At 36.1% G+C, this 16647-nt stretch overlaps 1 protein-coding gene across 3 annotated transcripts in view; it reads left to right on the top strand.

Moving 5' to 3' along the window:
* MAN1A1 (mannosidase alpha class 1A member 1) overlaps positions 1–16647 on the top strand; it is a 176839-nt gene that overhangs the window by 58601 nt on the left and 101591 nt on the right. For all 3 annotated transcript variants that reach the window (XM_015137511.3, XM_015137512.3, XM_077999321.1), the window contains exon 5: positions 6599–6679. In XM_015137511.3, the coding sequence (XP_014992997.1) occupies positions 6599–6679 (81 nt within the window). The remainder of the gene's footprint in view (positions 1–6598; positions 6680–16647) is intronic.

The raw sequence follows: 16647 nt of genomic DNA, 5'->3' as shown, positions 1-16647 counted from the left end.
GTTACCTAGAACCTCACATGAGAAATATTGAAAACTATCTTCTGTAATGAATTTTATAGAATATGTAGAATTTTTCTCCAGATAACAATTTCTTATATTAACCCTCTGTAAAAGCTAAAGCTGTGTAGAAATTTTCCTTAAAGCCACATTTCTAGACTGCAATAAAGCGATATCTGAGTGTGAGAGGCAGAGCCTTGAGCATGGCAAAGGATAGATGATCAGCCTGCTGTAGACACTAACTAGCAACACACTGCAACTGTGATCTTTGGCAAGCATCTGGATCATGCCTTTGGTTGTAATGAACACCTTGTATTTTGGAGAACATAAGTACTGGTGGCAACGGTGACTTTTTTTTTTTCCTTCAATGTAAAGATCCAGATTGTTTGCCAGTTGGAATGCCCTCCTACTTTTCAAGAAAGTTAAGTTGTAGGGTTCCCTGTCAGGAGGATATATGTTGACTTCAAGAAGCAACTTTGGATCTTCTCAAATGCATGACTGAGTACTTGGCTTAGGTCCAGAGTTCCATGCCATAGAGCATGAAAGAAGTTACTTTTGCCCTAGTGTTGCTCCTGAGAAAGGTCTGTTTTAGAGCCGTGTTACATCCTGATGGGTGCAGATAACTAAATTAATTATCCTGTTAAATGAAGTTACTGAGTGTGTTCCATCTGAATGCTAGGGAATACTTGCCGAGAGTGATGATTTGGGTTTTGGTTTTTTTTTTTTTTTTTTTTTGAGACGGAGTCTCGCTCTGTCGCCCAGGCTGAGGTGCAGTGGCCAGATCTCAGCTCACTGCAAGCTCCGCCTCCCGGGTTCACGCCATTCTCCTGCCTCAGCCTCCCGAGTAGCTGGGACTACAAGCGCCCGCCACCTCGCCCGGCTAGTTTTTTGTACTTTTTAGTAGAGACGGGGTTTCACCGTGTTAGCCAGGATGGTCTCGATCTCCTGACCTCGTGATCCACCCGTCTCGGCCTCCCAAAGTGGGGTTTTGGTTTTAAGAGGATACTGTGCTGTTCTCTATGATGGTAATTAGGGCTGCTGCTTGAGAGCCTCTGTACCTGCATGGTAAAACCAATCTATTAACATAGAGAAAATAGATATTTGCATATCTTTGTGGCCCACAGAACTTGCACTTTGTTAGTGGTCTTAAGAGGTTTGTCACGTTGCTTAAATAGGAAGCCAAAGGCTCCTCGGACACACTGTGACACGCTGACTTACACTGTGAAATATCGCAATTTAATCTGTTTAAAGGAGCTGTATGCTTTTAATCCTCAAAGTGGTAATCCAGCACACACTTTGAAGTATCATTTATAAATAAAGGTATATGCTAAGCCTAAACATAGGCAAGGCTTATTGGTAGTTACCAGTCTTTAATCAATGGCTTTGAAAAGTCTCGTGTTGCTTCTGACAAAGCCATTGATTAAAGATAAAGCATCGTTATCATGTGTTAGTAATGGAGCAGTTGTTAGTTATTTACATTGGATTGTAGTGAAACAGTTGATATTAAACAGAAATATTGCATTGGTGTGTAGTGGGCAGTTATTAAAGCTTGCTTGATTCTCATGTGTGATTACAGCCCCGTATCCAGGCTCATAGTTCACTAAGTAGAAAGCTGATACAGAGTTTGGAGGAATAGCTAGCAAAAGAGTAGCCACTGATTTTAGGGATTGGAGAATTGTCCTTTTAAAAACGAAAACTATGACACTTTTGAGTTCACTCTGAAAATCAAGCACTCAGAATAGAATTTAAATATTTCTGAAAAGTTCTTTTCCAAGAAATATTTTTCCATTTAATGCAATCAATCAGATCTGTCATGCTGTATGGAATCATAAGATAATAATTAAGGAGAATTCTAATACAAATGTGACTCAAAATAAACATCATAAGGCTTGAAGGTCCAAAGAAACAATTTATGTGTTCCTCGGGAAAAGCTTGCATTTTTATATAACTCCTCAAGCAAAAGGAAACTGGCTGAATCTGCACCAAAACTTAAATTTGTTATTTTCATTGTCAAGCCTGTTATTTCACTTACTGAAATCTATTAAAATACATTATCATGTAGCTAATTTTGGTGAATAAGTTGCCTATAAAAATATCAAATTTCAGAATTGTTTAAAGTGCTGTCTTGTCTAGTGTGAAGAGGTTGGTCTTTCAGATACTTATTTGAAAACAGGTTTTGAAGTGTTCATTCTGTTGCCTACATGGGGTCATATACTTCCTGTCCATGATCTCATGATACGTTGATTTGGAAGAAGCCTTTCTTTGCAGAGAGATGGAGCATGATGTTAGGATTGAAGGAGGGAAGCATACAAAATAATTTATAAATTGGACTTTTTTTTTCATGTTAGCAGTCTTTATCACTTTATCTCATACATTTACATATATGTGTAGTAAATGAGTAGACAAAAATATACAGAAAAGGGATACATTTAAGGTGGAAGTTATCAATCTAAAATACCCAAGATAATGATAGAGATTAGTACTGAGACATAATTTTTTCATGATTTGTAATACTCGCCTCTTGATTTTAGGTGTAAATTTAGGCATACCATATATTCAGTTTATAGATGAATCTGGTTTAGTCAGTTCTTTGATTCAGTGGTCATTGATATAAGTAAATCAAAATGAAAGAACAGTTTCTCCAATTCTTATTTTTTTATTGGTAGGTCTTAACCAAAAATTTCCAACCTTCTCTTGTTTATTGGTTGACTAACTAATAGGTACATGGAATTTAAATAAAAGATGGGATCTACTTCTTAAACTGCCACTCACGTAAGACTGTATACTAGAAGCCACTGAATACATGGGGCATACCGGAATGCAATCTTAAAGATTTAAAGGGGAAGTTAAGTTTATTTTAAAACAAACTCAGGTAGACTGCAAAATTCACATTGTTAGGATAAATCTCATAAGATTTAGTGTTAAAGGCTGCTTTGTCTACCTGCTGTCCTCCCCCGGCTCCAGATACCCCCTCTGTCATCAGGGTAAGTCAGTAGAAAACTTTTAGAACATCATGATTATTAATAAGAATATATTCATTTAAATTTAATATTTTAATAGGAATTAGAATCAGAAGTTTATAGAAATGGCCTGAGACCCTCAATTGTAGAAATTCACTTTTGAAAATTCAGATTTCATATAAAATATATCAAGCCCCAAAGGAAGTTGGTCAACTTCTGTATTTCAAAAGAGGATATTTAAGCCCTTGAGAAATAAGACTTCAAATAGGCCAAAGAAGGTGAGTATTTATGACTCTAGAGTTTCTGATTTTCCAGTGACCCTGGGAAGGTAGGTTGTAGTTCATTTAGGCTGAGCTGCACAGTGGTAGCAGCAACAACTGTCTATTGAGTGCGTTACTTGGGCCAGCTATTATGTACATTGCTTTATGTCGTGGAGGAATGCTTTGTCCCTTTCTACATATGATGAAACCAAGACTCGGAATAAATTGGTTACCTGGGACCTCAAACTCAGATGGCTTCCAAATCAGCCTTCAATCCCAGGTCTTTCTGATTTCTGCAGTTTATAGTCTGCTGCTCCAGGATAGCCAACCAATTTGGTGTGGTGAGAGGATTTTTATCTTCTTAGTCTTTTTCATCTACGGATCTGTAAAGAGTGAACTAAAGGGTCTAAATTTCAATCTTTTGGCCTAAAAACATAATACAACCTAGAATATTGAAAGCAACCTCAAAGTAAGGTTTCTATATTCCTTAAACTTAACTTTGAAAAGGAGAGAGAAAGAATTATATGTTGGAAATTTGAATGTGGTTCTGGTTTTCAAACAGAGAAGATGGTGACCTGAGAACTAGTGATGGTGCTGGTGTGATGTTCCAGAGCAAGATTTATTAAAGACAAGGACATAGCAGTCACTGGGATCCTTCATGGATTAACTAACAAGCCAGATTTGCTTCTTAAACAGGCTCACTGGACAGACTGTTAGATCCATGAAATCCAGAGCTATAGCAAGTTTCCTTGAGTATGGCACCTTGCAGGGTCATTTCTCAATATTGTACAGTACAAGATAAATAAAATTTAGGTTTTAGAATATGTAATTGAATCAATAACTGGTTGAATAACCGCATCCAACAGTTGATTGATGTCTAGCTGAAGATATATTTCTGGCGGTGTTTGACATAACTCAGACCTCCATGTTGCAATAATTTTTATCAGATGTCTATATAAAGGTCCTGATTATCCAGATTTTCACAGGAGGAAGAGAAAATGCAAATTATGTAAAGAATCTATAGCCAGAATAAGAATATAAGATCATCTTATAAGTCTTCAATAGGCAGCAATGTGGGAAACTGTTTCCAGGTTTAAAAACTGAAAAACACAAGTACTAATTGAGAGGAATGTGATTTGAGGGTTTAAGCTTATTCCATTTTATTATTAGATATTATTACTCTTAAACATAGGAAACATAGTCACGTGAACCAAACTAAATGTATGGATTATCTTCCCTTTTCCTTATCAGTAATTTTGTAGAACATTAAAGCCTTTGCCAGTATTTATGTAAAACTCATTCAGAGTGATAGACCTCAAAGTTAAATTACACCTATATAGAGTACTTTTAATCAGATTGTATCAGGTGCACATTACAAATTATAAAATACAGTTAAACACACCAGTCTTATTTTGTGATGTTTTTGCCTAACTTTGACCTAATAATTCTGTCTCCTAACTTGTTTTCATAATTGTCCTTTTATAGGAATTTTTTTGAATTTTTTTAACTTAAGCAATTATTTGGCTTTAATTGTTAGATCCTTAAACCTTTTTACAGAGAGCATGTAAGGATAAAATGAATACTTATCACCTTTTTTTGTGGAAATGTTTTATCCCACTAAAATGTAGACTCAAGTGACCTTGAGGACCTTATCAGTCTTTATTGCCATTTCCCTATAACCTAGGACAGGATCTGGCACATAGTAGTTGCTTAATAAATGCTTGTTAAAGGAAATAATATCTCATGATTTGGAGTAAGTTTATCTGCCAGATATTGACTCCATATATTTTAAATTGCTGTGAGTCCCATGATTATTAGTGAGTGGTTTGATGTTAGGCAAAAGTGAACAACTACTCAGTAGGCCCAATGAACATGAAAAGAAGGTAACTAAAGCTTGAAATGTACTTTATAATCTAAATAGTAGGTTAACTATTCTAACTTATCTAGTAACAGAATGTAAGACGGATCTATTTACTAATCGAGTATAAAATATTCGCAGTAATTACTAATTATATGACCATGAATAAAGAGACTTGGGGGCATTATCATGTGAGGTGTATAGAAGTCAGACTAGCAGAGCCCTGAATCAGGAGTCACAGTACTCAAGTTCAAATCCTGCTTCTCAGTTTAGTTGTCTGAACTTCAAAAAGTAACATTAACCACTATAAGTCTCGGCTTTATCATTTTAAAATGGACATACGAATAGTAGTTAATTCATAAGGTCATTGTGAGGACTAAAAGAGATAGTCTATATAAAGACATTAGCACAGCACCTGGTACGTTGTAAATAATAAAAGCAAGCTATTATTGATGTAAATAAGGACTATTTCACCATGGTATAGCATACATGATTATTATCATGTCCTTTATGCAAAGATGAATTATCTTCTGAGAGATGAGAAGAACAATCCCAAGCCACAGGCAAAAAGTTGGAAACCAGCACTAGGACCCAAGTCCTCGGACTTCAAATCCTATTTGCAGTCCAGCTGTGCATCATCATGAAAAGATTCCTAGACTAATGTTGAACTACTAGATTCCTAGACTAATGTAGGCTGAATGGCCTTTCAGGAATAAGAAGCAGACAAATGAATAAAATAAAGGAGAATGCAGATCAGAAAAAAAAATACCCTGGCCCCATTGCATTTACACAAATAGGGAATATCAAGTATTGTATCTGCTGTTGAAGAGAGAGGAAAGAACTTTATTTTGCAAATATTTTTATAATTTTGTTTAGGAGTCAAAATTATTTTTATCTATTGTATTAGTCCATTTTCACACTACTGATAAAAACATACCTGAGACTGGGAAGAAAAAGAGGTTTAATGGACTTACAGTTTTACATGGCTGGGGAGGCCTAACAATCATGGCGGAAGGCAAGGAGCAAGTCACATCTTACATGGATGGCCGCAGTCAAAGAGAGAAAGAGCTTGTGCAGGGAAACTCCCTTTTTAAAACCATCAGATCTCATGAGACTTATTCACTATCACAAGAACAGCACGGGAAAGACCCCCGCCCACCATGATTCAGTTATCTCCCATGCGGTCCATCCCACAACATGTATGAATAATGGGAGCTACAAGATGAGATTTTGGTGGGGGCACAGAGACACACCATATCTTTTATCTTAAGTATGTTTTTTCTTTATTTTAAAAAATTGTTGTATAATGATTATACGATTTTGGGGGTCCATTAGTGATGTTTTGATATATGTAATGCACAGTGATATTTAATACTTTAATTTTAAAAGGGAGAGCGTTTCCCCCTGTATGTAAATTTCTCTGGGTAAGCATAAGATTTGAACAAAATTTAAGTATTTAGTATAATTTATCACAATTATGGTTTTCTGAAATGTGTACTATGTTTGATTTTTTTATTCCATAGAATGCTGAAATTTCTGTCTTTGAAGTAAATATACGCTTTGTTGGTGGACTACTCTCAGCCTACTATCTGTCTGGAGAAGAGGTAAGATGAAAAGTGGTATATAAATGTGAATTATAAAGCGTCTTAAACTACGTTTTTGGTAAAATATGCCATTTGTGACATATATTTAGAAGGAATCTATGGAATTTTTATATTTCAATGAAGCTGTAGCTTACACTGAGTTTCTTATAATATGTACTAATTAAATGAGCAAGCTGGGAAAGTTTGGCAGAACATATTGTCAGCAAATGTTAACGCCTTTAAAAACTGGCTCTATTGTGTTATGTATGGTGTGATTATAGCTACAAATTATATGTGCCTATGGACAAATTAAAGAAGTTTAGTGTAGTGGCAGGCTTGTGGATGAATTTTTTTCTTTAAGAATTATTTCAATGTTAATACAAATAAAAACTTTTTTAAATGAATAAAGCCTGGCAAGTAAGATATAAAAATTATAGTTTTTATGTAATTGAGGGGGTGAGACACTTAGCTACCAAGTAAACAGTCCTAAAGGCCAGCTTCCCTGTATCAAGTGCTTTGGAGCTCTTCCTGAGTCAAGGCTTCATTAATTATCCACTGCTTGGAGCAAGGCAGGAATTTTAAATTTAACTGCCTTTTATTGATAGATTAAGAAAGGATTTTTGTATCCTCTTAAAGGCCGCTGATGCTATTTTCTTGAAAGGTTTTGGACAACTTTATGAATATCGTAAGTGTCCACTAAGGGTTGTTGGAATGGGCCTCATCTTTAACGTTGACAGTGTTAAATGCTGACATTATGGAAAAACTGTCACATACTTCAGTTGCACGTCAATCAGATTTGAGTTAGCCTCAGCATTCCAACTGGGGAAAGAGTAGATCTTACCCAATGCAGTATTTCATGTATTGCTATGCTCCTTCAAACAGATTTAAGCAGAGCAATAAATGTTTAATGAGAAAAGCTGCTTGACTTTGTTCGTGTGTCTCAAGCACTTTCTTAACCACAACATACAACCCTCACAATCTTACATTTCCTCTCTGTTTAGATTTTATTCTACCTTAGATCTTTCCAAAGTAAATAGATGACTTCTGTATTCCTCTGTATCTCTCCTGTTTTAGTGTTAAATGTTGTTCATTGTGGACTCTGTTACCTTCTCAGCCAGGGTAATGTGATCCCCTGGTGCATTATGCCTCTTCCTCCCTTTTTTCGATTTTTCCACTACCAAATAACTTCATTTGTTCAGTTCAGTTTAGGGTATACTAAGGATTAAGCCCAAACCAAAATACCCCAGAACACTATATTTTTAAAAAGTTATGTTTAAAATTAACTAATGTTATTTTAGTTAACAGGTTTCTGCTTTTAGAATACTTGTCCTTGAGTATCCAATGCCAGGATGTTCTCATTGCTTTGGATATGATATACTAAGATGACCTTGGTTTTAACTTCTTCCATGATTTTTGTGGAGGTGAGACAATTTAGAGGAAATAAGGATTGCATCCTTTTGTGTCTGGGCTCAATTAGGATAATAGAGCATACAAAGAAAAACACATACGTATTTATTCTAAATATACATCATATTTGATTAGGATACTTTTTCACTCAGTGTTTTAAGTTTACATATATAAATGTGTTTCTATATATGTGTATACTTGATGTGTATATATATATAATTATAATACCCACATATTATAGTTTGCCTATAGATAAAATAATTTGCCTAAGACTTTGTAAGGATATTTTTTAATTCTGTACAGTGAACTTTAGTAAACAAATGGCTACAAAGAACACTTCCATTGCAAATAACTATTCTTTCAGTCTGCTTTGTCCTCATCACTATACAAACATGTTTTTATTACATGTAGGTTTTTTGTATTTTTATTTTTATGATAAAAATTTAAGATTTTCTTCTTTCATTTTTGTATCTGTAGAGTGCTTTAGTTATAGGGACCCATATTCTTAGCATGTTTTTTCTTATAGTTTCTAAACGTTGGACAATTAGATTATTTTCAGTATCTTTTTATTTTGAATAATATTGCTATAATCAATAAATATTTATTCTCTGAAGTGGTGTTGGCAGGTGAGAAGTGATTAATACTGGATTGTTTTAACATCATCACTTACCTATTTCTCCCAATTACTTAGTCCCTGATAATTGATTTTCATTTGATGAATGCATTCAGGGGAATTGGCCATTAGGAATGTGATCCAGAAAATTTATTTTACCCCAGGTCTGTTCTTGAGCTATTTGTATTCATATCAAAATGTTTTTAAATGAGCATTCATGTAATAGAACACCAACATAGCAAATTATGAATAAGTTGGTTTTAAATAGTTGACAAAGTTTTATACGACACACTTTTTATGTAGATCAGACAATTTACTAAGGTGTCTAGGACAATTCATCTTTCTGTGTATCTCGTAGGAAGACTTTTAAACCACCATAATTTGACATTCTGATTTCATCACTGAGGCTCAGGAGTATTTTAAGAACAAATCACCATCAGAAGTAGATAGACCCCACATTGATATCAGCTCAAGATTCTTAAATTTCTATTGCAAAAGCAGGAGAAGAAGTACCACTGATTTGTGACACGTGTTTCAGGAAAGTTACAGTTAGAAACACTGAACAATAGTTAAGAATCCCAGCAGAAGTCTAAGCTATCGAAAAACTAATAGAAACATGAAGTACCTGTAGTAAACTTTGATTACAGGCGCATATTCAAAAATTTGAAACCTGCTAGCTCAGTTAAAATATTTTGTAGCACCATAAAAAAGTCAATCCTCAGTATTTTCAAATGTTATGTAAGAAACTCAACCACGAGAATTACAAACAGATAGGATGGAGATAAGATGAATATTAAATAGGAAGGATCAGTATTAAAAATAAATTTAAAAGGTAGCACTGCTCTATTATAAGCTGGAAGGGAACTAAAATTCTCACTGGAGATGGTAAATATAGCAGGATCTAGAATATGATTACCCAAAATATGTTCTAAAGACCACTAGTTTCTTTTGATATGGCAGGATAAATCTGTATCTGTGTAGATACTAAAAATATGTTTGGGAAGAGCTACATCCTGTATTCTTTCTTGGAAATTTAGAATGCACAAAAAAAGCGAATTAACTTTTATTTATCCTTGCATTTTCCACACTTACTTAACAATAGCCTTCCTTTATTTAAAAAAAAAAAAAATGAAGTGACATCTGCTAACGGTAAATTATAATTATTTTTCAGAACAATTTTTGGAAATGCTACTACAGAATAAGAGTAAAGCAAAGATGATATTGACATTGACAAGTGCAAAAACATGTAAAATATGACATTGCAAGAGAAGGTGACACATGTAGAAAAGAACTATGTGAATATACCACATAACATTGTTTTACAACGGAAACCAATAGCTATATTGAGCAGAAAGCGAATGTAATAGGACATAGAGATGTTACAGAATCAGAGAGAGGGCTGAAGAGCAACTTGGAACAAAAAGTGTCAAGTTGGCATAGGGGATCTCTACAGCTGTATTATCACCCTGGGACACCCTGCAATTAGTAACATGACTGTTTCTTCCACCCTTCTGTTAGTCTACTCAAGACACAAAGTCCCTGGAGAAAGAAACTAATTGTGAAAGTTTCAGTTACCTTCAGCCTCTTTGGGGATCTTGGAGAATGAAAAGGGATATGATAGAAGTATTGTGCAAAGTTCACGGGATTCATATCCCGTGAAGACTGAGTAATATAAGGAAGTATAGATAATTCCTGAACAGGAAATTGAGGCCCTGTGAGAAGGGTAGGGAGGTAGGACGGGTAGGAGCCAACAATAAGATTTCACCCACTGTGGTGAATATAAATATGGCAGAGGAAATAGACAAGCCACATGGAAACTGACAAGTTAATAAGATACCTGAAAAAATGTAATCTGATTTGCAAAACTGTTTTGTAAGCTGAGAGACGACATTTAGAAGAGACCAGAGTATTTAATCCTCAAAGAAAACATTCTGCCAGTACAACTTAAGTGTGTAAAATAGAAAAACAATAGCCAACTCCTGGAAGCCAAAATGATTAAGAACTAGCTTTCAAAGAAAAAAGGTGAGGGAGACATCGTATCCAAGAATGGTAAAAGAGACAGAATGGATTTTTACAGTAGATGAGTTTACTATGATAACCTTTCATTTTGAAGGCAGCAAAAGGATTTTTCTTCAGATTCCCCCTAAAAGTTATCCACTGCTGCAAACACCAGTACAAAATATTGCTGAGAGAGATTTACTCAATAAGTATAATACTGCCAAATTTTAAGACTAACAAGGAGGAAACACGGAGGGGAGTAGGATTGTGGAGTAGAGAGGAGAGAGATAAGATTGAGAATGTTTACTGGTGGGAAGATGTATTTGCTTTTTCATAATAGGGTTAAGATATTTGGAGTATTTGGGAGTTAGAAATCGATTTTTTAGAGTTTGTTTTATGGATAATCATAGAAATGTTTAGAATTCTCTGGAAAATGAGGATATATGGGCCGGGCGCGGTGGCTCACACCTGTAATCCCAGCACTTTGGGAGGCCGAGGCGGGTGGATCACAAGATCAGGAGATGGAGACCACCCTGGCTAACACGGAGCAACCCCGTCTCTACTAAAAATACAAAAAATTAGCCAGGTGTAGTGGCACGCGCCTGTAGTCCCAGCTACTCAGGAGGCTGAGGCAGGAGAATGGCGTAAACCCGGGAGGCGGAGCTTGCAGTGAGCCGATATTGCGCCACTGCACTCCAGCCTGGGGACAGAGCGAGACTCCATCTCAAAAAAAAAAAGAGAAAAGAAAATTAGGATATATGATTGGTTACCTTTCAAACTCAATGTCTGCCACAATTCATTAGAAAGTGAGTAATCTCCCAGACTGTTTCCTGCCTCATTCTGCAAAAAAATCAGAGTGCCGGAAAATAGGTATGATTCAATCAGAGCTGTGGAAAAACAGAGAATAAAGTTAGGGCGTATTAAAGTTTCAGGTAAGGTTAGCACATAGCAGTGCATTTTGCCAGTTTGTAAATCATCTGGGCTTTGTACGGAAATGTATCTTCAGGTTTCCTAGTGATCAGAGCAAAGAAGGGAAGAGAATTAACAGCAATCTGGTTTTGCCTTATGAATACAAAAAATTTGATATCATAAAATAACCCACATATATTGCTATGTTGAATTTTCCATAAAAGGCAGAAATACGTGGTATAAACAAGAAAAATCCGGCAATACATTTGGATCCACCAGAAATACATTAGCACCTTCCCAAATCCTGCCTAAATTCTAAATTATGAAAATTGAGTTTAGATTTATCCTGCTCTCTTATATATGGAAAGAATTTTAATTATGATCTCTAATTCGGTAGATGTAAATCCAGAAAGCAGAGATATCAACAAAAGGCCTAACTGGGGAAAAAAATAAAAAGGCCGGAATTGAAAACAGTGGTCATAATACCTTAAAATAAAAATAAACGTTAATCCCATACAATGAAGAAATAACAGAGCTGTGCAATACAGTTAAAAGGAAGAATTGAAATAGTGGTACAGTGAAATTGAAAAGTAGGTCATTGATACAGTTTGGATGTATGTCCCTTCCAAATCTCATACTGAAGTGTGATCCCCAGTGTTAAAGATGGGGTCTCATGAGAGATGTTTGAGTCATGGGGCCAGGTCCCTTATGAATGTCTTGGTGCCTTCCTCCAGGGTAATGAGTGAGTTCTCACTCTGTTACCGCAAGGTCTGGTTGTTAAAAAGAATCTGGCTGGACACGGTGGCTCATGCCTGTAATCCCAACACTTGGGGAGACTGAGGCAGGGGGATCACTTGAGCCTCAGGAATTTGAGAGAAGCCCAGGCAACAAAAGCCAGACTCAGTCTCTACTTTAAAAAAAAAAAAAAAAAAAAAAGTCTGCTACCTTCTTTCCCTTTCCCCTGTCTCTCTTGCTGCCCCTCTGGCCATGTGTGACACCTGCTCCCCCTTCACCTTCTGCCATGATTGTAGGTTTCCTGAGGGCCCCACCAGAAGCAGATGCTGATATTGTGCTGCTTATACCATCTGCAGAACCATGAGCCAAAATAAACCTCTTTTCTTTATACATCACCCAGCCTTGGGTATTCCTTTATAGCAACACAAAACAGACTAATGCAGTACTTAAATTATTTATAATATTTTTCATATGCTATAGACAATGAAAATTTTAGGAAAATGTGTACATCATACCTCCAATCAAAATATAACATTAGAAATGTACACATATTTAAAATGGTATGCCTACTTGAAAATTTAAAAATCTCTCAAATAACTAGATCAAGGAATGAGTATATAATATTAGACTACTTAACAACTACAGTATAAGCATCACATTAAATTTGGTGGAAAGCAGCCAGAGTTATACTTAAAAAATATATGTAGCTCCAAAGGTCTGCATTAAGAAAAGGTAAATATGTGGTTAAGTCTATATTTCACTAATTTAGGGGAAAAAAGCAGAAATATATAACAAAAATAAGAATATAAATAGATTGCAAAATGAAAGAGAAGCTGATAAAGTTTTCTCTGCCCCTTCTCAACAGCATCCTTATTGAGACAGTCTTCTGGGAAAAACCTTGAGAGCAGTAAGAACCATGTTGTTCACTTATTAAGAGACAGAAAGTTTTGATGACCGTGAGTTTGAGTGGCCCCCTCAGCAGGAAGACTCTTCTAGGCATGTTTTTGTGTAGTGTCCTCACCTGTACAGAGCAACTCATGGAAATGGTGCTTATCAGATTGGGTGGTGATTGGGATAAAGCCGTGAGAGATATGCTGCAGATCACAATCACTATTTGGAAGAAATCATGTATCTCTTCAGCAGGTATTGGATGAGTGTCAACTACGTGTCAGACTCTACCCATGGCCTCGAGATATGCCTAAGATAAAATAGCCCCCAGTCCCTGGCCTTGTGGAGCTTACATTTTACTGATTAAATGTAGCTCGTAAACCAAAACTGGAAAACTTAATGAGACCTGTAAGAAAAAAGTTGATGTTCTGGTTGGTCAGTTTTGTTGTTGGAATGACAGGCGAGCACACAGGGAGAAAACTGACAGTGATGTTCATCCAACTGACCTTCATACTGCCAACATCTCCCCTCTTTAGTCTCTCCCCCACTGTAGCACTAAGGAAAGTCGTCATCACTCCACACAGTCTTCTTGCAAACCACCACTGGTCCATGTGGCCTTAAAAGTTGAATCGTTTTGATTCAGCCTACAAAGCCTTTGTAATTCAGTCTCAGCCTACCTTTTTTGGTTTCCTTCATAACCATCCTCATGCATCTTCCACTGTATAACAGACCCTTTTTCTTCCAAAAAACACACCAAGCACATCTGAGTACTTCTTATATCTGCATTCCCTCTACCTGGAATGGCTTTCACCCTGCTCCTTCCACCTGCCAAGATAGATACAGCCCTTCTGAGGCCCTCCCTGGTTGCACAACACTAAGACACCCCACCCCTCCCCCTTCTCTTCCTTTCCTGCATTCTCTGCATACACTGCTATTATAGTTCATTGTTTATGGCTCTGTGAACCTTCTCACCTCCTCACTTCCTTTTCCCCAGTAGGATTTGTACAACTCAAAAATAAAAATGACATTTCTGCTGTTTTCATATCCTCGTGCTTAGCACTGTATGCCTGGCACTAGAAAACATTTAGTAAATGTTCACTGACTAAAACTCTTCAACAGGTTTTCTGTGACCTTCACTTTTTAAAACCCCAACAGAAAATTCTTCCAGTGACTTTTAAAGTAAAATCTGTACATGGATAATATAAATAAGCAACTGGCCTGGAAGGCTTGGGGTAAGAGATTGGAAGGAGAAAATGTGATGTAGTAAGGTGATTGACAATATGCATGATCTCTAACCACATACAGCCTCTGTGGCTCCACCTCCAACCACCCCAGCTAGCAAAACATCTTCCTTTTTATCTGTTCTGTACATGCTGATTCTCTGAAAAAGAAAGTTTTCAAAATCAGCTGGAAACTATTTGTAAATTATATTACAAATAGTATTTTGTAAATTATATTACAAATAAATAATGATATAATTATTTCTAAATTATATCATTACTAAATACAGTAGCTCATAAATGAGTTGAATCATAAATGAGCTACTGTATTTATGACTCATTTAGTCATAAATGAGCTACTGTATTTAAATGTACCTTATGTACTTTATGTAAATGTAGACATTTAAAGTAGATTTGACATAGAACATTCTGAAATTATAAACCTAAGGAGAAACTATAAAAAGTAAACGTGAAAGTAATTCTACAAGGTATATATATATATAGTCCTTAATTTGAGGAAACTATCTAACTAAAACTTAATGACACATTTATGCCAATTTCCTAGAAAGGAACAATTTTAATTATCAGGTGATACTGATTGTTATATTAATGTAATTATATAATTATGTAATTATTGTATATTAATGTGTTTGGCCCTATAATTTCTTAGAGGTTTAGATTTAGCCTTCCATATATTTTAAATATTAATTTACTATTTGGCATTATTGAAATTTTTATAAGAAAGGAATGTAAAATACTGAATAGCTAATATTTTCATTTAAAAGTTTAATTCAGTAAAACAGAGAATTGTAATTTTACTTATTATGTTTATAATTAAATTTCCATGGTTAATGAGTTATAGCTGTTACACATTGACTATTCCATTATGATTGGTAAATTTAATTTGCACTTTAAAAGTACAGAGTTGATTCAAAAACAACACATATTTTAGTCAAAAGAAATTACTACTTTTTCTTGTCCTAGAGTGAATTACAGAAATCATACCTACCCCTTAACTCAGATTTGTTATATTTGTCCCTCTGCATAAGCCCTATCTTGCACTGATAATTGTTTTTGAAAGCATAGTTTTATAAGCTGTAAAAATTTTATCTCCACAATTCATGAGCTCATTTCTACATTTCACTAGTAATCCCAGCACTAAAACTTATTTATACTTAATACGTAAATGGTAGAAGCGGGCCTACCCCTTGATCTCATTGCCAAGTGAGTGCTTGAAACCTAACGGAAAGGGAAAGTCAGAAAATTCAGTTGTTTTTGTTTGTTTGTTTTGTTTTGTTTTGTTTGTTTGTTTTCTGAGACGGAGTCTTGCTCTGCCGCCCAGGCTGGAGTGCAGTGGTGCGATCTTGGCTCACTTCACTGCAACCTCCTCCTTTCAGGTTCAAGCAATTCTCCTGCCTCAGCCTCCTGAGTAGCTGGGATTACAGGCTCCCGCCACCATGCCTGGCTAATTTTTTTTTTTTTTTTTGTATTTTTAGCAGAGACAGGGTTTTACCATGTTGGTCAGGCTGGTCTTGATCTTTGACCTCATGATCCAACCGCCTCGGCCTCCCAAAATGCTGGGATTACAGGCATGAGCCACCGTGCCCGGCCAAATTCAGTTGTTTTTTTAATGGAATGTTTTTATTCCTTGTACTTTAGCATAATTCCCTACACATAGCAGCAAACTACAAATTCACATCATTGAGAAATAGACCTGTGTTATCATTCAGCAACAGCCTGAAATCTCAATGGATTAAGACAGTATGTTCTACCTTGACTCTGCTTCTCATCATCTTTCCTTCAGAGTCCAACCTGCTGGGGCAGCTGCCATCTAGGTCATTTCCAGTTGTCATGGGGAAGAGGGAGTGGTGATAAAAGAGATTCTGGCAAATCCCACACTGGCTTTGAATGCACCTGTCTGAAAGACCCATGTTACTTCAGCTTACATTTCATTGGCCAGAGCAAGTCATAGGGCCACTGTAACTTAAAGGGGTGAAGAGGAGGTGATGAACAGCATTCATGACCACCACAGCAACCGCTGGCTTGGGTTAGACTGTGTAGCCCTCTCGACTGCCCAGAGTAGCAGAAGATAAGAATTACTGAGAAGATAACTTTTTCAAGAGTCCCCACACTGGAGCCAGCCAGTCTCACTGGAAAACGCCTTCCATAAAGTGGCACCAAAGTAGTAAGGGTGACGAATATGATTTGGGATACGAATC

The sequence above is a fragment of the Macaca mulatta genome, chromosome 4, assembly GCF_049350105.2.
Source record: "Macaca mulatta isolate MMU2019108-1 chromosome 4, T2T-MMU8v2.0, whole genome shotgun sequence".
NCBI classification, from domain to species: domain Eukaryota; kingdom Metazoa; phylum Chordata; class Mammalia; order Primates; family Cercopithecidae; genus Macaca; species Macaca mulatta.
This window is presented reverse-complemented; position numbering and strand designations above follow the sequence as displayed.